General features: G+C 36.9%; 1 protein-coding gene across 15 annotated transcripts in view; it reads right to left on the minus strand.

Moving 5' to 3' along the window:
- Positions 1-25,497, minus strand: part of DNM2 (dynamin 2) — a 73,393-nt gene that overhangs the window by 37,182 nt on the left and 10,714 nt on the right. For all 15 annotated transcript variants that reach the window (XM_074311929.1, XM_074311881.1, XM_074311871.1 and 12 more), the window contains exon 2: positions 9,996-10,069. Coding sequence is in view for 10 of the 15 variants with exons in the window: in XM_074311881.1 (XP_074167982.1) it covers positions 9,996-10,069 (74 nt within the window). In the remaining 5 variants the exon portion in view is untranslated. The remainder of the gene's footprint in view (positions 1-9,995; positions 10,070-25,497) is intronic.

Here is a 25,497-nt window from a genome sequence, read left to right on the forward strand (position 1 = left end):
ACAAGGAGAGAATATGGTAAGCAGCATGTGTGTGTATACATGTATCACACACACACACACACACACACATATATATATATGTATACATCTTGTACTTGTGTTCACTCTAATATGCTTTACTTGTATATATGCACAGAGACAATGTCCTGCAATATTTTCTACATGTCTTTTAAACTATCTATCCGTGTATCTATGTAACCCGGCATTCAGGGTGGATATGGAGTAGATAGCATAAGATTTGTTGGTGCCCACTGTGTTGGGCAAGTGCTACTTTACACTAACCCCTATGACAAGTGCCTTGTCCTAGTGGTTGGAAATGATAAAAACAGTAGTCCACATTGACAGTCCAGAGACACGCATGCCTCACATAGCATCAGGAACAGCTATTTAAGTAAACTGATGTCCAGCAGGTTGCCGGGGGTTCCAAGTAGAAGGAGATCAGTGTAACTGCCTAAGAGCTCTCTTCAGTTGGAAGCAAGGAAAAACAAAGGTACATGAAGGGTCTAGTCACTGGCCTGAACAGAGCAGAACCCCCCATCTTATATGGGCAAACAAACATTTGCTCTCCTTAAGAGAGCCCATTCATTGGCCCTAGGCTCAGGATAAGATGGGGCATTGTGTTTGCCTCACAGGGTAGCAGATGGATCTCCACCTGATTTAGTACCAGCCCAGAGGCCCTGAACTTTTATTAACCTTGTAGGGCCAGAACCAGGCTCAGGCTGACATTTCTCCTTTCCCCTCTCCGCCCCCTCAGCCCAGAAGCTGAAAAATTGTCTCCTTGTAACATGAGATACAAAACAAATAAAAAGTTTCCAAATATTGCACTTTTCCGTCTGGAGAAGATAGAAGCAGCTTTGGCTGTGGTTTAATCAGTGTCTGTCTAATTCAAAAGCTTACTTAAAGACAAATCTCAATAACCCTTTTCTCTCCCACCCCAGCCCCAATCTGATCATCTGGGTAACTGGTAACCACCAGGGTAGCAAGTTTGATGTTCCCCCTCTCTCTGGGTGGGTAGCACCTTGAGAGTGGCTTGGCTTTTTGGTATCCCCTCCTCCTCCCCCATCCCTCCCCGTGTTTGGCAGACAACAAAGGGCTCAATAAACACTTTTCCCACTGTATTCCATTTAGTGGGATAAGACCCCAAGAGAGGATTTGCTTTTTATAAAAGTGTCTGGATTCTGAAACAGTAACAGACCAATCGATCCCAAACAGATTGCAGCATCACATGGTTCTTCAGACTCTGAAAGCAAATCTCACCACTATTCAAGATCTACTTCAAAGGCCATGTCTCCTCCACTTAATTTTCCTTTTATCTCCCAGTGGATGTCCTTGATTCCATAACTCCTTGAAGTCAGCTGATACTTTTGTTAATGGAGGTCATGGCTCTTATACCTTCTACCAACGTGATCTACTCAAGTCTGAAGGCCTAGGTTTAAGTCCATATACTAGCCTGGATAAATTATTACCTATTTATTAAGCTAAGTGCCTGCTGTATACCCAATAGTCTATGTACTAGGTGTCAGGGACACAAATATGAAGAGTGGAGTGGTTCTTATCACCAGAAGGTTACATCAAGTACACTACCAGTTAGGTGGTTCAATGGAGAGTGTGCAGGGCTTGAAGTCAGGAAAAGCCGAGTTCAAATCAGGCCTTCAACATTGACTAGCTGGGTGATCCTGGGCACTGTGCTCTATGCTTCAGCTTCCTTATGGGACAATAACAACACCTACCTTAGAGGATTATTGTAAGGATCATAGAAGATAACACATGTAATACTTTGAAAACCTTAAAGCATGATACAAATGCTAGCTACTGTTATTAAATGTAGAATCACCCCCATGGAATTGTTTTGAGGACAAGATAAAATAAACTCACCATAAATGCAGGTGGCTGTTATTATAATAATTATTGTTTTTACTGGAATCCTCTACCTATTTCCTTTAACAGCTTCTTGAGGACAAGGACTACCAGGCCTCTTTATCACCTCTGCACCCACCCCCACAGACCCAGCATGCAGGCGTTCAATACTTGATGAATCTGTTGAAATGAATATGAGGAACACAGGATTCAATTCAATTCAATTCAATTTACTACAGGGCATGGCTTGAAAGCTAGAAGGGTCTGGAGATCAACTAGCCTGATTTCACAGTTGAGAGGAAAGTGAAGCCCAAAAGCTTAAAAAACTTGCCCAATATCACACAGGGAGGAGTGGGAGAGCTGAGGACAGAGATCCTCTTGGTTTTATATGTTAAGCTATCCTCACTGCACCACGTTGCCTCTTCATTTGCAAGTGGCTAGAGAAAGGATTCTGAATCTTTTTGTATACTGAACCCCTTTGACAATCTGAGAAACCTATGGATTTCTTCTCAAAACTGTTTTTAAATAAGCAAAATAAAACCCATAATATTACAAAGGAAACTAATTGCACTGAAACACAAATATACAAATATTGAAATTTAAGAAAATACAAAGAAAAACAAACTAACCCCTCTCACAAAAAATGCCACCCAAGCCTTTAGACCTTGGTGAAGAATCCCTGGTCTAGAGTCCTTTAACTCCATGACCAAAAGCTAGTCTCTTAAGAAAATGAAACTTCCCCAGCCACTAAGAGAGGCCTTCTTCTACTCCAAAGACAAGCCAGGAACCATTCACCATTATTCCAGGGAGACAGGAATAGCTAGAATGTAAAAGTTAATTTTGGAAATATTTAAGAATTACAAAAATGTTAAAATTCTGACGACTACCCTCCACTTTCAAACCTTATGTACAAAAACCGTGTGTAGCAGAAAATGAGAAAAGAGATCCTATACAAACTCTAGTTCTACTGATCTTGAAATTGTCAAAGCTGAAGGGTATCTTCATTCTGAAGTTTCACCAAGAACCAGGCTCAAATTACTTTCATGAGCCACCAAGATTGGCAGAAAAGGTTTCAGACAAGTAAGTACAGGCTGGGATAACTGTAGAGATAAGCCCAATTCATTCATTAGAATGTCCTCACAGTGACCTTTTTTCTCTTAGCTTTTAACCTTAACCTACAGTCATATGCTGATATATTACCTACCAAGTGAGGGCTAGAAAATATTGTGATATGTGACAACTTGTTTTATAACCTTTAAGTTAAAAAAAAAAAAAAAAAGATTTAAATGTTCCTTGCTTGGAAACGCCCAAGCATAAGATAAGCACTAATGGCCAGAAAAGACCCTTAGTGATGTTCCTGCTATGCTTTGGAGCCCTGACACCATTCAATCCCATCAGTAATAGTCTGCCTCCTCTTTCTAATTCTTATAAACCTATGGTCTTCTCAGACTTTGGGCATACCCTACCCACCAAACAGAGTCCAAGCTACTGTGCACAACTTTCTTGTTTCATTTCTAAGAGGCAGTGTGATCAGGGGACTGACTAGCTGGGATGCTGGACACCACATGGCTACAGCAAGTCTCTCTGGACTACACTGTTTTCATGTATCCAAATGCAGGCGACAGTGTGAGGATCAAATTAGACAGCTATTAAAGTGTTTGGAAAAACTTAAAATACCATATTGGTATCTGTTGTGTCATTTAAGTCTGTTATTTTCATTTTAAAATTATTTGTCATTTCTCAACCAGATCATTATCACCTCATCTCGCATGATCCGATTCAATTTTTTTTTTTCTCCATAAAGTTTTCTCATAAGGTTGGCACCACAGTTAAACTTTCCCATTCATCTGAGAACTGTTTACTGTTCTGCACAAAGTAGTCAATAAATATTTAATTTTAATTGTACTACTGTATTCAACCCTCATACTATTTCATTTTTATCCCATTTTTTTCAAGCTCCTTGAAGAGAGGGCCTATTTATTATATTTGTTCTCCTTCCCCTCCCACACACATTTCTTAGTATCTGCTAAATATATAAAGTAATCGGAGGTTTTAAAATTTCTAGCCTGCCTTCTGAAACAAAGAAAAATGCCAAGTCAAAACTCCTTTTCACATGAAGGTCCTTTAAATTCTTACACAGCTATCCCTGCTAAAACTTCTTTCTGAGGCTATTTCTGATTTACCCTATAGCCATTAAATTGGCAAGAATGATAAAGGAAAGAAAAAGTCAGTATTGAAGGAGCAGTGGGAAGACAGGAATATATTTAATGCCTGGCTGGAGTTGAGAATTGCTCTGGGAAAGAATTTGAAATTAAGGAGAAATTTATTAATCCATACTTTCTGATTTGGTATACTTTTCCTGAGGATAGCCCAAAAGAGATCAAAGATGTAAGACACTCCATTGCTATTTTCACAGTGGTATTTTCACTGGCTGTTCCACATAAAATTCTCTTTCTCCTCATTTCTATTTCCTCCCCTCCCTGGCTTTCTTCAAATATGGCTAAAATCTTACCTTCCTTTTAATGCTAGTGCCTCTGCTGAGAGAATTTATCTTTTCTACAAACTTGGTTGTCCATAGCTGTTTACTTGCTATTTCCTCCATGACACTGTAAACTTCATCAAGGGCAAGAGTTGTTTTTGCTGATTTTTTTTTTTTTTTTATCTCCAGCACTTAGCATAAGACCTGGCACATTATCAGACACTTACTAAATACTTGATGATTCACTCAAAATGATGATTTTTTTTAAAGGGAAGATATTTAGAGAAATATGGGAAGACTTGTATAAACTGATGCACAGCAAATAAAGAAAAATAATATACATGATATCAACAATTAATTTAAATAAAAACATTAAAATATACTAAAATCAGATTTAATGCAATGACCAATTCGGTTTCCAAGGAACTGATGATGAAACTTCCTTCCCTTTTCTTGTTAGACCGTGGGTAAGGCATTTTGCACAGCTGTCACTATAGCATTTAGTTTTAATTAACTCTTTTTGTCATAAGGTATGGTTGGGGGGGAGGGAAGAAAATGGTATTCACTGTGAAGTGGTTGGTATAAAAATAATTAAAATTAAAACTAAAACATCTCTTCCTCCCATGCTTTTCAGTCCCAAAAATACCCATACTGATTTCCTATTTTCCACAAGAGAATCAGAAGGCAACAATATATAGTTCTTAGGTCTTGAGAGGCTTCAGGTGAGCCAGGCTTTCTTCCAAACTGCTAAAATATTGTTTGCAGTCTAAAGTAGAGGAAATAAATGTTTCTTGAATGGACTGCAATTGCTTTTTTTTCAACCCATGTGCTATCTACAGCCTTTAGTTTACAGGATTCAGAGCTTGAACTGCAAACTTTCCAATGCTTAGGAGGAAGAAATTTCAGCAAAGCTACTGAGTTTCTTCTTAAAATAAAGATAGCTGAAATTAATAAATTATCAAGGTTTGTTTGAATAACAAGATGATATTCTCTAAAGAAAGAAAATTCAACCAACATTTGGAAGACATCCCAAATGGACACATATTTAGAAAACAGATTTGGTGATTCATCAAATCCAGCGCCATTCTCAAAAGTATCACACTCTCAAATTCCCATTTTAAAATTTACAGGAAGTAGCTTTTAACCACTGTGAAGAGCCTGTATTTCATCTAACAGAGTTCTTAGGGAGCTAGTAGACAAAACAATCTTAGCATTAAGTCCTCCCAACTCAAGTTTACAAAGATATTTAAATGTTTGAATTCCTCTTTCAAAAAACCAAATATTATGAGGCTAAGCCACTGCTTACTGGATGTAATCTAATTGTTATTTAGTGCCCACTGTATGCCAAAAATTATCCTAGCTGCTAGGGATAAAAAGACAAAAAAGTATCTTATATTATTAAATTGGAATATACTTTGTTTACAGATCAATATGCAAACCTCCCCCTCCCCCAAAACATATACATTTTTTAGTTTGGGTTTTAAGGAGAGGATTGCCAACAAAGTCCAGCAGCAAGAGATAGAAGGAGAAATTCCATTTAAAATAACTGTATACGATATAATATACCTGGGAGTCTACCTGTCAAGACAAACTTGGGAACTATATGAACAAAACTCTAAAACACTTTTTACACAAAAATTCCAGATCTAAACAATCGAAAAAAATGGAAAGGAAGTCTAGCTGTATCAGATCTCAAACTGAATTATAAAGTGATAATTACAAAAATAAAAATGATAATTATAAAAAAAAAATAGAATCAGTGGATTAGATTAGGTACAAATTACATTATAATAAATTAAGTAAGATAAATCCAGAGCCAAGTATTTGGAACAAAAACTCATTAGTAATTAAAAACTGATGGGAAAACTGGAAAACAGTATGGCCAGAAAATAGGTATAAGATCAACATCTCTCATCACATACCAAGATAAGGTCAAAATGGGTATATGATTTTCACCTAAAGGATGATAAGCCAATTAAGAGAGCAAAGAATACTTTATTTGTCAGATATGGATAAGGGAGGAATTTAGGACCAAAGAGGATATAAGAGTGCATTACAAAATATAAAACAGATAATTCTGATTGCATAAAAACAAAACCAATGCAACCAAAATTATTAAGGAAAGCAAAACACAAAGCAATTTTTTTTCCAACAATAAAGAGCTTCCTTACTTTTCAAATATATGAAGAAATGAGTCAAATTTATAAAAATGTAAGTCATTCCCCAATTAATGGTCAAAAGAATAGGCAGTTTTCAGATAAAGAAATCAAGTAACTAATATTGAAAATGCTAAATTAAATTTGGTCAGAGAACTGCAAATTAAAACAACTCTGAAGTACCACCTCACACCTATAAGCTTGACTAATGTAGCAAAAAGGGAAGATTTTGGATGTTGAAGAGGATATAGGAAAACTGGGACATTAATGTACTATTGATGAAGTTGTAAAATGATCTAACCATTCTGGAGAGCAATTTGGAACTATGCCCAAAGGGCTATAAAACTGTGCATATTCCTTCATCCAGCAATACCACTGCTAAGTCTATTTCTCAATGGCATCAAAAAATAGGCAAGAGGACCTATTTGTGCAAAAGTATTTATACCATCTCTTTTTGTGATGGCTAAGAATTAGAAATCAAAGGGATGTTCATTACTTATATCATCATCATTATATATCAAACAAGCTGTGGTATATGATTGTAATGGAAGATTATTGTGCTATAAGAAATGACAAGTAGGATGATTTCAGAAAAACCTGTAAAGACTTATATGAACTGATGTTAGTGAAGTAAACAGAACCACGAGAATATTGTTTTCTGCAAAAGCAATACTGTGAAGGACTTAGATATTCTTAGCATACAAAGATCCAAGACAATTCTATACTATTTGCCTCCAGAGAAAGAATTGGTATTTTCTGATTATAGACTGAAGAATACTTTCTTTTATTTGAATCTTCTTATATAAAGTGACTAAAGAAAATGTTACACATGTGTAAATCATATTTGATTGCTTACTGTCTTAGGGAGTGGAGAGGGGGAAAAAGGAACAGAATTTGGAATTCAAAACTTTAAATAGAAATACTTAAAAACAATAAAAACAAAAATAGAAGAAGGAGAGGTACCAAACTAAAACAATTAGGCAAGGCCACTTTTTGAAAAAGTACTGTCAGTACTACTACTGGGCTTATATCCCAAAGAAATACTAAAGAGGGGAAAGGGACCTGTATGTGCCAAAATGTTTGTGGCAGCTCTTTTTGTTGTAGCTAGAAACTGGAAGATGAATGGAAGTCCATCAGTTGGAGAATGGTTGGGTAAATTATAGTATATGAAGGTTATGGAATATTATTGCTCTGTAAGAAATGACCAGCAGGAGGAATACAGAGAAGCTTGGAGAGACTTATATCAACTGATGCTGAGTGAAATGAGCAGAACCAGAAGATCACAATATACTTCAACAACAATACTGTATGAGGATGTATTCTGATGGAAGTGGATATCTTCAACATAAAGAAGATCCAACTCACTTCCAGTTGATCAATGATGGACAGAGGTAGCTACACCCAGAGAAGGAACACTGGGAAGTGAATGTAAATTGTTAGCACTAATATCTGTCTGCCCAGGTTACATGTACCTTCGGAATCTAATGCTTATTGTGCAACAAGAAAATGGTATTTACACACATGTATTGTATCTAGGTTATATTGTAACACATGTAAAATGTATGGGATTGCCTGTCATCGGGGAGAAGGAGTAGAGGGGAGGGGGGGGGATAATTTGGAAAAATGAATACAAGGGATAATATTATAAAAATATATATAATAATTAAAAAAAAGAAAAAGTACTGTCAAAAGGTTATGCAAGGGTCAATGTTGGAAAAATTACCCATGCATAAGCTTTGTAAATAAAAAGCTTTAATTTAAAAAAAAAAAAAAAAGGGAAAAAAGCATTGTTTTCCCATTCTGTGCTCTCTCTGCCATACTATCACACCAATCAACAACAACAAAAATAAACCCCCAAAATTAAACCTTTGTAACAAATTTGCATGATCAAGCAAAACAAATTTCCCTACCCATTGGTCATGTTCAAAAAATGTTTTGTTTTGTTTTTTTTCTTTTTCCCTGAGGCTGGGGTTAAGTGACTTGCCCAGGGTCACAGTAGGAAGTGTTAAGTGTCTGAGACCAGATTTGAACTCTGGTCCTTCTGAATTCTGGGCTGGTGGCTCTATCCACTGTGCCACCTAGCTGCCCCCCAAAAATATATGTCTTAAACTAATTTAAAATCTATTTCTGGCTGGGTATTGTGGTTTACCTCCAGTCTTCTGGGTTCAGATTTAATCTACCACTGTACTAGTTGAGTTCTCAAATCTTTCAAAGCTATTTTTCTCCATAATGCTGCTGTCATTGAATAAATATTCTTTTGATTTTTACCCATTTTGTTTCCATCATTTCTTTCCACTTTTCTCTGAAATGGTTAATTTTTTATAAATCATTAATATTCCATTACATTCATGTGCCTAATCTGTTTGCCCATTTTCAGTTTTTGACTACTTACAAAAAGAGTTGCTACAAATATTTTTGGTACAAATAAGTTCTTTTCCTTTTTTGATATCTTTGGAGTGATTATAGACTTAGTAGTGGTATAGCTGGTTCAAAGGATATGAACAATATCATTTTGAGGGGAGAGGGAAGCACTTTTCCAAATTGTGGAAAGGCTATTTTCCACTGGGTATTACAATAAATTGGAAATCCTACTTCAGGTAGGCCCCATAATTTCAATTTCAGTACATTGCAGTAGATGTTAGGCAAAACAGCATTTATATAGGGCAGTCAGATCCACTAGGCATATTATAAATGCATGGTCAGCTGGACAATGTCACAGGATTTCATGACTTTAAAATGTACTATGATACTGTATATGGGAATTCATTCAATTTAATTCTACTGTCACAAAATTAGGGAGTAGACCTGACACACGGTTCAGATGCAGTTTTCCCTAGAACCACATGCAAAAGTTGCTTGCCTCTTGCCACAGGAATAGCAAGATGAAACAATCAGTATACAACTTGCTTTATCAGAGAGAACAGAGAATAGATTGGCCTTTCACCAAATGCAAATGGATCCTGTATCTCTGACTGTCCCAACTTATGTGATGATTGTAGGCATATACCGAAATTGTATAAACACCAGTCAACGGAAGGCAGCATGGTTTGATAGATTCTAAGTGAAAAGTGGGAAAAGATGTATTCTAATTATGAAAGTCAGTACAAAGGTATCAAGAAAAGAGATAACATATTTAGGGCCTCATTGAAGGTGATTAGACATATGGGTAGAGAGAGGTGGTCAGAGGAAAAATGTGTTGTGGAGGGAGAAACAAGACCTAGAAACTTTGTATGTGGGATGATTGAAAATGAAGAGTCATCAGAAGGTGATTTGAAGGATGGAGGTCTCAACAGAAATAGGGAAGTTCAGAAGAAGAGAATGTAAGCCAAAATTTCATTTGAAAAGCAGAAATGAGAACTATGTAGCCAAAGAATAAAATATATATATATATATTTATTTCAGAATTCAATATTTAAATTGCACTTTTTAATGCAGTTCATGCAAGCATTTGTCCTTCCTCCTATTGTCTCTTCTTAACTATTCTTTAGGCATTCTTAACATACCTGTTTTTGAGAAGATGAGCTGAAGAATGAGGGGACGTCTGGTGACGATTCCTGATCCACGAGGAAGGAAATCCCTGTAAAAGTTGAAATGAACAGTTACTCATACATCCGGCTCCTGCTGAAAAATGTTTGATGTCGGGTTATGCAGACAGTCTCTGAAACTTAAGAGATTTCAGCAAGAACTGGCAAGCCTGGCTGGGGAAGGATTAAGTTCTGGTGAAAAAAGCCAGTGAAGACTTTGGCTTTAGAGGAGCACTATACCGCTGAAGGTAAGGCAAGCAGACTTGGCTCCTGACATCAAATAAAAAATGAATTCCTTTTTGGTTGGCAGAATTAACCCAGGAAGATAATTCCTAGGAGTAATTCAGGACTAGTACACAACTTGGTTACAGCAGAAACAAGCCCCAGTCACTCTGCACTGTCTCTCACAGAACACTAGAGAGGCCCTTATCTAACCAAGCAGCATGAGAACATGGGCAGCTCTACCAACCAAAGCACAAGGAGATAACCCACAAAAAGAGCTTCACCAAGCTGAGCAACCCAAGATCAGTCATACCAAAGGAGGTCAGACGTGCCCTTCTCAGCTTAAAGAATAAGGCTCTCTATATGCCAGTTTCACTGAACGGCTAGTGACTTCTTTTTCCTAACAGAAAAAGGCAAGGTAATTAATCAACAGGAGAGGATATTATTCTTGTTCTCAATTCTTTCTTCAGGCTCAACAGCCATTGTACCACCTGTATCTCCTCCTCCCAATATATGTATCTCCCTCATTTAGGTCTCAGCTTTGCTTTTCAATTGAGTCCATCTGGTTAATAAGTATATGGGGAGCACCACAGGTACACCTGCAGGTGAGGAATATAGAATACAAGCACTGAGAACAGAAGAGGTTCCGTGCCTCTCTTTGGTGATAAAGACATTGATGGTGCCGATATCCTTTTCAGTTAGCTAACTTCTGAGCCAACACTGCCAGTGCAGGCTGGAAACTAGTTCAGATATTTAATTCAGCACTGAAAAGCAAAGAGGTAATCAGCTAAGCACTGTTTAAAAATTAAGCCATCACTACAGATGAACAGCACAACACCAAGGCAGTCTACTGAACAGTTCCTGATTGGCAAGCTATCTCCAATCATTCATGAGAAATCTCAAAAGTAGAGTGGCTCAACAAGGCAAACAAGGGTCTGCACTGCACCCCATCAGCAGTTTATTAGTGATGCAAACTCTAATAAAAAGGTAATCCTTGTGGGTCTTCCAGAAAGGGAAGGAAATCATTTTAGATGTTTATTTTAAAAAAGGAAGCATTTTCCCTGATGTATTTAGACAAGTACACTGTGCATCAAAACAATCTCTGAGGTTCCAAGAAAAATTTGCTAAAAACAACAACAAAAGCACCCCCACCTATATTCAAAGCAATTCTGCAATGGGAATTTAAACACAGGAATAGACTGGAGCTTCAGAAAAACAGTGCCTTGTGTATTGTGCTCCAATAGCATTCTATTTGATCAAACATGGGGGTCAAGGTCTGGCCACAATCACATTAAACATATCCACTTCCTAACTCTCATCTTTTTGATGTTACAATCCATTCAAATCCTTCCTAAAAACAAAAAACAAGTTAAACAAAACACAAAAAAGGCAACCTCATCTGACAGTGCATACGCCATTCTGTGGTGCATCCATTTTCCATAAGAATGGCTAAGGCCATACCAGTTCTGGGCAGGGTCGATTAGCACACTGGAGCACAAGGAACAAGGGACAATCCTTTATTCTGGTCTACAAAACAGGGATAAAACTCCTTCTACCTACTTCTTAGGCATGTTGAAAGGAATCAACTGTAACTACAGGTATGAAAGCACTGTATGGGATTACTTTTGCCAAACGTCAAAATCAGAAAATACAAATCAAACTGAAAATACAAAGCAAACTAAAAATAAAATGCCTTAAAAATCAATACACTTGGTAAAGGAGTTGGACTTAATATTTCCCGTGAAACAGGAAAAGCCAAGAAAGTCATTAAAATACTTTTGGTTGGGAAAACTCCTATGGACTAGGATATTCCTTTAAATATATGGTTTATTCCCTAAAGAAAATGGGGTGTGGGGGAGGAGGGAGGGAAATGTATGGTATCTAGGGTTACATAAAACCACATTTAAAAGCTTGAAAAGAAATGTCATCAGAATTATATCTAAATATATGTGCCTCATTTATTGTGAACAAACTCCTGGAGGTTAAGATATACCTTCAGGATAATAAGAACCTAGGGGAAGTAAGTAACCTAGTAGAATTGACACCTTCCATAATTGTGTACACTTTCAAGAAGTTTCAAATACTTGCAACCAGAAAAATTAACCTGGTCAATTCCAAAGCAGCCAGAGAAATTCATGTACATCCAAGGCAAAGGTCATGTTTATATTAGAACTCATATCACGGTGAAAAAAAACCATACCACTATATCATTTTAAAAAATTCACAAAAGAGAAAAAAGTTCAGAATGGAACACAGATAACAGGACAGTTTTGGAAGCAGTGTTGAAAATTTGTTATGTATTTTAAAAGCAGCAAAGGGTTACAAATGGATATTCATGATTTAATGCACATTTCTATTACAATATTCTGCTCTCTATGTAAATACTCCTGAGTGTTTTAATTTCAAAGTTAAAAAACAAAAACCAACCAACCAAAAAAAAACAAACAAAAAAACAAAAAACAAAACAAAAAAAAACCTGACATCGCTGGACAAAAAAGCCCTGGTCTACATCCTTATAAGGCAGTCCTGCCAAGGAATGTTTTTATTTCCCATAGTTTAACAAACTACAAAGTTGTTTGGTTTGTAATTCTCAAAAGGGCAAAATGTCTCACTGAACCATAGGAGGAGAAATCAAAAATGAGCGAGATACCTTGGGGAAGAAAAAGTAAATAGATAAGCTGTAGCCAATGAGGCTTATGCTAAAGAATGACTCATCCTTACACACAAGTAGACATCCAGGCCTGGGGAACAACCCTCTCTACCAAATCAGAGAACAGTTTCTTTTATTATAATCATGCTACTCCTTGACAAATTGGTCAGTTGTCTCATTTCTGCCCAACCAAAATAGTACTGTGTGCAGGAGGGGTGGAGGAAGGGGAGAAGGATTTAGAATATCTTTGGGCAATTGATGATGGTAAAATATAGGACCTACCCCTAAGATCTACCACAGATCTATAGCTGGAAGGTTTGTGTGTCTTATTTGGTAGTTGCTAACCTTGACAGTAGGCCAAAAAGTCTGAGATTTGGAAATTATTCATATCTGAAGTGGAAACTTCTTGTAGACATCATTTCCAAGGTCTTATGGAGCTTCCACTTAAGTAAGCAAAGGGAAGCTGATTAAGGGTTTTTGAAAAGCAGGAATGGTAAGATCAAACTTGTGGACACTTTCTAATGGATAAACTGATGGGAATGGAGATGGGGATACAAGTCGAGAGACTATTTTAATAGTCTAAGCAAGAGGGGATGAGGAAAAAGAGGATGGAGAGAGGGGATAAGAGAGCTTAGCAAAGGAAATAGGACTTGACATCTAATTAGATGTAGAAAATCCAGGAAAGAGAAAAAGATGGATGGATCAAGAATTTCAAGCCTGGGTGAAAGGATGGTTGTGTCAAACAGAGCGAAAAATAAGAGAGAATAGAAAAGAGTTCAGTTTTAAATGTATTAAGTTTGAGATGTCACTAAATGTCTAGAAGCAGATGGTTACTGAAGATTGGAGCTTGGAAGAAAGGTCAGGAGAAGCTAGAGAAGCTAGATCACAGGTTGGATTACTGATTTACTCAACGTCACACATGAAGTTAGTGACAGAGTTGAGACTATAACCCTAGTTTTTCCATCTTTAATCTTAATTACATCATTTAGAACTGGAATGGACTCACTCCTTCCTTATCTTACATGAAATGTGAAATGAAATGTCCTGCTAAAGGAAGTATTATAAATCTTTTTTTTTGGTGGGAGTATAGGATGGATCCTCTTGCCCAGGCTGGAAGTGTAGCCCACAATCACTAGCTCTATCCTACTCTTGGTGGAACTGGAGCTATGACCTATTCCTTTCTGACTCAGGCCAGTTCATTCTTACTTAAGAGTGGGGGGGAGGGGTAGGGGGAAGGGGAATATGAAGTATTCTTCATATTAGTACAAGACTTAGTGTTGGGATGTGATCAACTTTAGCCCCACTGTAGTTTAGAGAATCAAAATTTAAGAGATCCTCTAGCTTTCTTTTCCCCAGTAGGGAGTATTATAGGCCTCATTCAAATATCCTTCTTCTTTGTGACCATTTCTGCCCACAAATTTCTCTTTCTGAACTCCTAGTGTACTTGATCTGCTCTATTATTGGACACTGAATTTAAGAGGATACAAATTTTCATTTCATGGGTATGTTTTGTATAATGGGTATGTATAATCTTGACAATTAGTACATTCATTTCTTGAGAGCAGGAGTGCAATCATTATGCCAGAATCTACCTCTAACTTTTAACCACTGCTCCATTGAAGCCCAAGCAGGAAGGTTTAATCTTTTACATATGAAGTCTTTTCAATTGTTTAACACAGTGATTATATACTACCCGTTAGCCTTCTTCTCCAGGCTAAAACAGGTTATTATTTCCTCAACATCCTGGCCCTCTTCCCTAGCACATACTTTTTTTGGGGGTCTGATGTCCTTCCTAAAATGTACTGCTCAGAACTGAATACTCCAATGAGGACAGTGTACAAGGTGGAGCATATTAGGAACTACTGTTTCCTTAGTTCTAATATTATTATTAATGAAGCCTTTAGATGGCATTAGTTTTTTTGATGGTTGTGTCACATTATATGTTTTAAAAATTTTGTGGTGATGCTGTAGTTCCTAGGCACAGAAAGCCAGTCTTCAAAGAATTAAAGTTAATGGTCATCCCAAGGGCAATGGAGAAGCACATGGTAGATAAGAGCTGGCTTTTGCATATTACATCTGTTGAACTGCTCAGGAAAAGCAGGGCAATATATGTCATCACAGATAGATAGATGACTAGAAAAAAAGATCAATTGTGTAGCAAGAGTGAAAGTGGATAGACTCTCATGTTTCACAAATTGTCAAGACATTTAGAGGAAGATTCTCTAGCTTACTGAATAGACTCCCTTGTGGAAAACCAAAGGTAAAACAAGGTGGATAAAGATTTTTGTGGGAAAAATATTCACCCTGATGAGCTGGGACAGAGTATTCATGCTGATAAACTGGAGAAGTTGTCATGAGCCCACTCAAACTCTAAAGTCTTTTTCACATCAACTTTTTTATTACAGGTCTCCTATAATCTTTGAGATCAAAACACAATAAAATCACTCCTAAACCCTCTGTCTAAATAGAGTTCTGAGGGGCTACATGTTATTCCCCTCCCCCAAGAATGTAAACAGTTTAATAAGCTTGTTTATTCCCTTGTGATAGCTTGCACAATGTTGCTATTACTATGTACAATGTTCTAGTTCTGCTCATTTCAGCATCAATTCATCTAAGTCTTTACAGGCTTTTCTGAAATCAGCCTGCTCATCATTTCTTATACAACAATATTCCATTACATTCATGTATTCATGCACCTAACCTCCATTATACTTTTAAGTTTGAGCTCCCAAGTCTCCCAAGGGTTGAGGGGAAGTTTTTTAAACTATTGTAATTGCTAAATCACCTCAGTAAGTACCTTTTCTAAATGCTAAAACCAAGCATATTTGAAGCTGCTCTGAGGAAGACATTAACCTTTCCTTCAAAGAAATGTTGTAGAGCCATAATCAACCAGTAAATATAAGAAGAGAATAATAAACTGGTGATTCCCTGCTTAGGGAACTGAGTTACTTGATCTGATAACAGCAGAGGAATCAATTATATTCCTGGGGTATCCAAGACATAATGAGAATTTCCCAAGATTTATCAAAGAGATAATGACATGAGTACTAATGACATTTCCAGAAAGTATGAATTAAATACTGCCAATAGTAATAAAGTCATGGAGGCATTAGTTGTGTAAATTAATTTGAGAAGTTAACAGCTGGCTCTCATAGTGGTAACTGGAAATGGGATATGAATTTTTGGATCAGAGTCTATAAGGATGACAGTTTTCTAATCAGAGATGGAGCATATCTAACAAAGGTTAGAAAAAACATATTTGCCAAATGTCTTACAAACCAAATAAAGAAGACTTTAAGTTAAAAAGAATGGGAGAGAGAAAAGACTGCCTATGTATACTAATCCCAAGTCATATAACACAGAAGCCACAAAGAAAATAAATAAATAAATAAACAGCAGCTGAGATATACAAAAATTCACAAGAGAAAAAAATTTCCCCCAAAATTAGTACTGAAACTAACATAATTATACAGAAAACCCTAAGTTTAGACATCAAGAGAAAATAACAAAAGGAGGCAAAATTAACCTCTTGGAAACCACTGAGGCTTGGTGAAACGAAACTTATGATCTAAAAGCATGAAGCTGGATAGATTTTCTTTCTTTCTATACTTTTTTAAAAAATTAATTGTATAATTAAAACTTTTTTTTTTGACAGTACATATGCATGGGTAATTTTTTACAACATTATCCCTTGCATTCACTTCTGTTCTGAATTTTCCCCTCCTTCCCTCCATCCCCTCCCCTAGATAGCAGGCAGTCCTATACATGTTAAATGTGTTATAGTATATCCTAGATACAATATATGTATGCAGAACCGAATTTCTTGTTGCACGGTAAGAATTGGATTCAGAAGGTAAAAATAACTTGGGAAGAAAAACAAAAATGCAAACAGTTTACACAAATTTCCCAGTGTTCCTTCTCTGGGTGTAGCTGATTCTGTCCATCACTGATCAATTGGAAAATATGCTTTATTTAAAAAAAAAAAAAACAAGTAAAATGGGAATATGGGGAGGGAGAAGCACTGTATATTATGAAGGTAAAATGATGTGAGGAAATCCAGCAACTAGAAAGAAGTATGACAAAATATTTGGGTGAAAATTAAAGGAAGAAGAAACTAGAAGAGAGAAAGAGGAAATAAAATAGGTTAAGTTTGAGAAACAGATCACAAGCCTGTCAGAAAAGCATTATTTAAGTGACAGGGAATTTCAATTATTAAAACAAAATAAAAATAATGATAACAGCAGCTAGCAATCAAGATTTGTGCGGTATTTTTCACGTTGTCCTTCAACCATCTTAGGAGATAGGTGCTATTATTATCCTCATTTTACAGAGATGGGAAGACAGGCACTTAAGTTTTTCTAACTCCTGGTCCAGAACTTTATCCACTGTACTACCAAGCAAGATCCAGCTAAACAACTAGTAACTTTCTGACTTGGCTTAGTTATAATTTCATCCTTCAAAGATAAGAGGAACCACCAGGGGAAATTCTATTCTGAATCTAATTTTTACTGAGAAAAACTGGGTCCTGGATTGGGAATAATGGGAACTTGGGGAAAGGGAAGCAAATGACCATTCCATTCTAGAGTTTGTTAAGAGGAGTAAACTTCTGGGCATAGTCTGACATGAACCAAAGACTTTGGGAAAACAACCTTCATTAGTTTAGATTCTAGAGATGAAACAATTCCAATCAAGAAGAAAAACAGGATTTGTCTTTAGAGACCAATGTAGATATATATATATATATCTGTCAACTTAGGGGTTTTTAAAAATTTTTAATTTAATTTTTTTGAGTTACATTCAAAATTCTCAATTGTCCTCCCACTTCCTTCCTAACTCTACAATAGGCAAGACTACCATCAATTTAGATATTAAAAAAGAGATACACAGAAGAACTCAGAACCCCAGCCATATGACTACGGAATTTTCTTGTAAAAGTGGTATCTAGAAATAGGAAAGGTCAGGATGTACTGAGGGTGCTGAAGGAAGCTGTGGAAAATAAAAAAGATGTGGCTTTTGTTTTTTTAAAGCTATATAGAGAAAAAGGAGGCTAGCTGACCAGAGAGAAACGAGTTTAAATGCCAATTTGTTTCTGTTTTCCAGTGAAAGGACAGTACCCTTTACACTTGAAATCACAGAATAAAATCCTATATAGCTGACACCCAAGGTAAGGAAAGAGATCCAGTTTCTTCTCTGCATTTGCCACATACATCATTTGTTAAGACATAATAATATAGGCACTCCCTAATCAATGGGCATCTAGTTTGTTTCCAATTCTTTTCTATCACAAAAAGTACTGCTCTAAATATTCTGCTGTATATAAAAAATTCCTTCTTATCAATGATCTCCTTAAGATAAAATTCTAATAATGAAATTGAGAATAAAGTTAAGTCAAAAGATATTTTAGTAATTTTATTTGCATAATTCTAAATTGCTTTCCAAAATAGTTGCACTGATTCACTAGTGGGCCTATATTCTCACAATTTCTACAATACTACAATATTTCTACCTTTTGTTATCTTTGGGAATTTGCAGAGAGTGAAATGAAATCTCGGTTTGTTATAATTTGCATTTCTCTTGTTATTTAGAAAATTTTTCATGAAGTAAGTTTGCAATTAATTTGAGAACTACTTGTTCATATCCTTCTACCACTTATTGGGGGAATATTTATATATACACAGGCACACACATGGACATATTTATATACACACACACACAAATTGTTTATATCTTATATAGCAAACCCTTATCAGAGAAATTTGATACAAATATTTTCCCCTATTTGACCATTTCCCTTCTTATGCTGAGTGCATTTATTTTGTTTCTACAGAAGCCTTTAAGTTTCATAATCAGTTATATTTTTATCTTTTGCAATAGCCTTTATCTTTTGTTTAACGAAGAATACATCTCTTAATCATAGCTCTGAGAAGGATATAATCTGCTTCTCTTTTAATTTTTAATAGTGTGATCTTTAAGATTTAGGCGACAGATCTCATAATATTCCTGTGGAGAAGATGGAGAGATATGATTAGACAATAATGCAACTGGATCTGAAACTTGTTCAACAGGTAGTCTCAAAAAGTAGGTGCTAATATTTTAATGACAAGGTGGCAGAAAGTATCCAATAGACTACCCTAGGAAAACTGCATTTGGCATTTTTATCAATTACTGGGCATTTGGGAGAAGGATACCTATTCAAAATTAGAAGCAGAGCTGTGAGAAAAATGAGGAAGGCCAACAAGAATCCTCCTCTCCCAAATCTAAAAGGATCCTGATAGATTCAAGCATCATGCTAAATCTATTAAGATGACATTCATTAAGAATAAAGGTAAGCACTTGCAGCTAGATACTGCCCAAAAAAGTAAATCTGATATATGAGGTAGAAAAAGCATGATTAGACAGCAGTTTGTCTGAAAAAGATCTGGTGGTTTTAGTGGACTGCAAGCTCAATGAGTAAAAAGCATAATGTAGCAGTCAAAAGAGGTCATTTGACTTTGGGCTACATAGATAGTACAGCTTCCAGAAATAAAAAAAAGATTAGTCCCACCCTATTCTGCTTTTCTCAGAATTACATCAGTTCTAGGTATTGAAAAAAAAAAAAAAGACATTGATATATAGGAGACAGCCTATAAGAGGGCAACTAGAATGATGATGTCATATAAAGACTGGTTGAAAGAAATTTGCATATTTAGATTGGAAAAAGAAAGGACTCCAACTATGCTAGTAGAGGAGCTGTCAGATGGAGGTAGGATTGGATTTATTCTTTCTGGCCCTAGAGGGCAGATCAAGAACAAAGGGTGGAAGTTGCAAAGAGAAAATTTAAATGAAAACTTCCTAACAGTCAGAGCTGATCCAAAGTGGAAAGTTGCCTCAAGAGGTGATGTGTTCCTTTTCCTTAGATGTCTTCAGGAAGAGGCAGGATAATTTATTGGTGGGTTATAATGAGGACTCCCTTTGTTTTGGGACTGGGCTAGATGGTGTCTTAAGTTTGTCCCAACTGCTGAATTCTGTGATCCCAAAATCACAGCCTGGTTAAGTTAGAAACCAAGCTCTTATATATTCAGGCCCTTCAGACCACACCCAGTAGGACTGAGAACCCCAAATAGCCTTTCCTGAATCTATGGAGTCACTATCTCAGATAAGAAAGCTCAAGTAAGAAGAGGAAGTGGATGCAGAAGAGGAAGTGGGAGCCTAAGTTTGCTGACAATGGATGTCATCCCCCCCCCCCACCTTTTCCGCCCACTGAATAATGGCTCAGGATCATCTTCCAAACAGATATTTCAGGACTATTCAAACTATTCTGAATAACGACATTTTAAACCAATAACAAGTGTTCCAAACATCTCTAACCTTTTATCGTCAAAGTGAGATGGCTTCCTCCCCCATAAGATCATGGGAAGAGGCCCAAGAGGCCATCTAAGCCAAATCCCTTAGAATGTATCCCCCCCCCCCCACCTCCCATTTTTACAGAGGAAGAAACTGAGGCCAGAGAGGTTAAGTAATGTGCCTAAGATCAAACAGGCATCTGAACCCAGGTGGTCTGCCACCATAGTTAATGTATTTTTCAACAGGCCACAATGCTTTAAAACATAGCTGAGCTCAGCTGAGGACTGACTTCTTATCCCAAAGGCCTCCGAAAGTTGGCCTGGTGCTAGAGTAGCCTTTCCCCACTCTCTCCAATGGCACAAAGTGGTCTGGCTAGCTATGTGGTGCTCTGCTCCTAGACACCCGAACCTTTGTGTGACTAATATAGGGAGCTTTTTTTCTAGAACCTTGTCCCTTGTGCTTGCAAACTGACTTCCTGAACTTTCCTTCCTGAACTAGGGCCATACCCAGAGCATTTCACCTCAGATAGCTCCCTTAATCTGGCCAGGGGCAGAGTCAGGAAGACCCAAGTTCTAATATGGCCTCAGCCATTGAACTAGTTGTGTGATCAGGGGCCAGTTTCCTCATCTATATAATGCAGATATTAATATCCATTTGAGATGATATTTATAAAATACTCAGCATAGTGTCTGGCATATACTAAGTGCCTTTACTCTCTCCTGATCCCCCATCCCTTCTTTCTTTGGGGGAGGGGGGCTTTTAGCCTTGTCACTTTCCTTCACTGGGCCCCAGTTTCCTCATCTGTAAGTGGGAGTGGAATGCTACTTAATCTAGTAATCTCTAAAGCCTAAATTATATGCACTTTGGGGCCTTCCATTTAAAGTAATCCTTGGTAATTTCAAAAAGGCCTGCAGAGACTTACATGAACTGATGCTGAGTGAAATGAGCAGGACCAGGAGATCATTATGTACTTCAACAACAATACTATATGATGATCAATTCTGATGGACAAGGCCCTCTTCAACAATGAGATGAACCAAATCAGTTCCAATAGAGCAGTAATGAACTGAACCAGCTACACTCAGGGAAAGAACTCTGGGAGATGACTATGACCCACTACATAGAATTCCCAATTCCTCTATTTTTGTCCGCCTGCATTTTTGATTTCCTTCACAGGCTAATTTTACAGTATTTCAAAGTCCAATTTTTTTTTTGTACAGCAAAATAACTGTTTGGATATGTATACATATAATGTATTTAATTTATACTCCAGCATATTTAACACGTATTGGTCAACCTGCCATCTGGGGGGAGGAGGAGAAAAATTAGAACAAAAGGTTTGACAATTGTCAATATTGTAAAATTACCTATGCATATATTTTATAGCTTAGAGATGTCATTGTTTTGTGCCACTCATTTCCTATCTCCCAAAATATCTCTACCCCAAGACAATCCGAGGAATCTTGAACAAGGAAATGTATTTGGGTCATTTGAGGAAGCAAGGAGACCAAAGTCACTGGATCAAAGAGTTCATTGAAGGGTACAGGGAAGACTAGGTGTAAGAAGATGAGAAAGAGCCAGCTGGTGAGAGCTTTATAAACCAAAAAGGGGCAGAGATAAGGAAGCAAAGATAGTTTTAAATATTATGCATAGTATTTATTATATAGGTCGTCTCAAAATGGAAATTTATTGCTTTATATTTTGAATCCCCTCTTATGTTCTGCTATGCACATGGTAATATTTTTCTTTTCTTATATTCTACTTAAGTTTAAAGTAAATTAAAAACAATAAACACTTAAAAAGACAAACTAGATTCATCCCCAGATATTATTTTACAGTTTCTTAGGAAGGGATTTCCCTTTCTATTATTGCTTCTTGTGTTTTGTTATTGCTATATAGAAATGCAAGTTATGTAAGGGTTTATCTTGTCATAGTCCACATTTTATTTTACATCTTTAATACAATTTCTTTAGGAACAAGTTTTTGTTTTTGATCTTATACATTATTTTCCTAAAGGAAAAAGTGTAGAAAGGATTTAAAACTAAAGAAAATACTTCATATTTTTAAGGAGACTTTTGACATTTTATTCTTCTACTTTTTGCAAAGCTCTACCTACACATATATTAGCTCACTTTATCCAAATGCCATGATCTAGTGAAAGGCAGTGGTCTTCTCTTCAGAAGTAATTAAGATATCCATTAGAGTGTCCTCCTTTGATTTCACCAAGTGACATGAGATGAGTGGTCAGAAGGAATTAAAGAGTTATTGAGTGACTTTTCTATTTGCTGAAGTAGAATGTTAACACAAAACTGTGTTTTATTATAATTATCATCTCATCTGATACTTAAAACAACACAAGAAGGCAGGTGTAACTGTTATTCCCATTTTTCAGAGGAGAAAAAGAAAAAGATGTGAGATAACTTTTCCAAGATCACAGCACTAGTAAGGGTCTGAAAACTAATTGGAACTCTGTTCTTCCTAACTCCCAAGTTCAGAATCTAATTCACTGTTTCATCAAGAAACTTTGAGATTTAGTTAGGATTTCAGAACCAAGAAGGAGGATTAATTCCAAGTGAACAGAATTCTAAAACTGGAGTTCTCTAGTAATAAATCAAGATACATTTAAATGTTTATCATGTTCAAGTTACTATGCAAAGCCACATGTATTTCTAATTTGGAATCATGATTTGTAGAGTCAGGCCTGGGGAAATGAAGGAAGAATATATCTTAGGAAGACATTTAGTCTGAGAGAAACCTTACATTTTAGTACTCTCAAGTATATTATTTCTAAATTTGTAAGTCCTTTCCCTCCTTATAACTCGAAAGTGTAGTTAATATCTGGAGGAGAGGTAATAGTAAAAAAGGAAGATGGAAGTGGGGCCCATATGTGTTTGTTTTGGTGAGACAATGGGGATGAAATAATTTGCCTAAGGTTTCACAGCTAGTAAATGTTAAGTGTCTGAGGTCAATTTGGACTCGGGTTCTCCTGACTCCAGGGCCAGTGCTCTCTATCCATTGTCCCATCTAGCTCCCTCTGGGGCCTGCAATATGGATGCCAAGATCAAGGAGACAGTGAAGAGTCAGCAGGAACAATTACCAAATTGAGGAAACAAAAGGCAGGTGGCAAAGTCAGTGTCCTGGATTAAGGCTAAGAAAACAGTGAAAAACTCACCAGAATCACAGGATCAGTTATATGACTGAAAGGGACTAGATTATCTAATCTCATCTCCCTCCCTAAAAGATAAGGAAATTAAGGTCCAAAAAGGCCCAAGATTACACAACTATCAGCACCGGCCAGGATCCAAACCTCAGCAAGACCCAGATTTCCCTAGTTCAGTTCAGAAAAGGAGAACTGGTATCCTAAGAAGCTGACATGTAACTAGGCCTAAGCTTTGACAATGTGAGATTTATAATTTGAATTTCAGACACCAATTAATGTATTTTCTCTTGAAGAGATATGCTAAAGAACCTGCTTCATCAAGGACACGGTACAGGGGGAGAGGGGAAGGGAAGGATCCACCTGAACTTCCAACCTTTCCTAGGTCATCAGCTGAAAGACACCACACCCATTATTGCAGGCATTTTAATGATACCCAGTTTTGTAAGGCATGTAAATACAGTGAGGTCACACCCAAAGCCAGTCAGGTTTTCATTCAGTCCACATCAGCAGCTTCCACAGTCAAATCTTTTACAATCAGTCATCAAACATTTACCAAGTACCTAGTATGTGCCAGGCACTATGCTAAGCACTGAGGATACAAAAGGAGGCAAAACAAGAGTTCCTGACTTAAGTTAATGTAGTAAGCAGACTATATACAGAAGAAATAGGAAATAGGAGGGAAGGCACTGGAATTAAGAGGAGTTGGAGCAACTCAATGACATAATGGATAGACCGCTGGGCCTGGAGTCAGGAACAAGTGAATTCAAATCCGGCCTCAGATATATACTGGCAGGGTGACCATAGGTTAGTCATTTAATAACTCTGTTTTTGCCTCAGTTTTCTCACCTGTAAAATGAACTGAAGAAGAAAATGTGAAACCACTCCAGGATCTTTGCCAAGAAAAGCTCAAATGGGGTCAACAACAAGAGAGAAGAGTTTCCTGGAGAAGGCAGGGCTTTGGTTGGGACTTAAAAGCAGTCAAGGAGGGTCTCTTTTCAACACTGAGGTGATTCAGGCCAATTCCAATGGTCTTATGATGGAGCCATCTGCACCCAGAGAGAGAATTTTGGGGACTGAGTGTGTTTCACAACATAACATTCTCACTCTTGTTGTTTGCTTGCATTTTGTTTTCTTTCTCATTTTTCCCCTTTTTGATCTGATTTTTCTTGTGCAGCAAGTAATTGTGGAAATACGTATAGAAGAATTGTATATATTTGATAGATACTGAATTACTTGCTGTCTAGGGGAGAAGGTAGAAGGAAGAGAGGGAAAAATGTAGAATACAAGATTTTACAAGGGTGAATGTTGGAAGCTGTCTTTGCATATATTTTGAAAATAAAAAGCTATTATTTAAAAATTAAAAAAAAAATCAAGGAAGCCAGCAGTCAAGGTTAGTGGGGTTGAATAATTAAATGCTTAGAGCTGAAAGATGGAATATCTTGTTCATGAAACAGCCAGGAGGCAGGCCAATATCACTGCATTGTATATTTGGTAGATTTGATATTGGATGCAAAGATGATAATTAAATCCAAGGGAGCTAATGAGATCACCAAGTGAAATAGTATAGAGGGAGACTAGAAGAGGTCCCAGAACAAAACCCTGTGGAGCCATCCTTCACTAGTGAGTATAACCTGATGAAGATCTAGCAAAGGAGACAGAGACTTCATTTAGCTTTCTGAACTTTTAATAATTAGCTCAGTTGAAGTGTGCCAGAAAAGTCAAGAGGAGGGAAGAGAGAAAATTTCGAGTATAGAAGTCAGTGAGTGAAAATGCACAATATATATGGAGTATCTTACTTAAGGAACAATATGGAGGCCCAAGTCATTAGAGCATAGAATACCTGTAGGGAAATAAGGTATAAGAAGGCTGGAAAAACCAAAAGGAGCCAGTTTGTGAAGGAATTTAAAAGCCAAACAGAGGATCTGATCCAGGAGAAGATGGGGAACCACTAGACTTTATTGAATAGAAGAGGTTAGACTTATGCTTTAGGGAGATAGTTTAGATAATTGAATGGAGAGTAGAGGGAAGACTTGAGGGTAGGTAGCTCAAGCAGAAGTCTACTGACATGGGTATGAAGTAATGAGAGCCCAGACCAGAGCAGGGCCAGACAGTGTCAGGAGAGAAAG

Source organism: Sminthopsis crassicaudata, chromosome 1 (genome assembly GCF_048593235.1).
Source record: "Sminthopsis crassicaudata isolate SCR6 chromosome 1, ASM4859323v1, whole genome shotgun sequence".
NCBI lineage: Eukaryota > Metazoa > Chordata > Mammalia > Dasyuromorphia > Dasyuridae > Sminthopsis > Sminthopsis crassicaudata.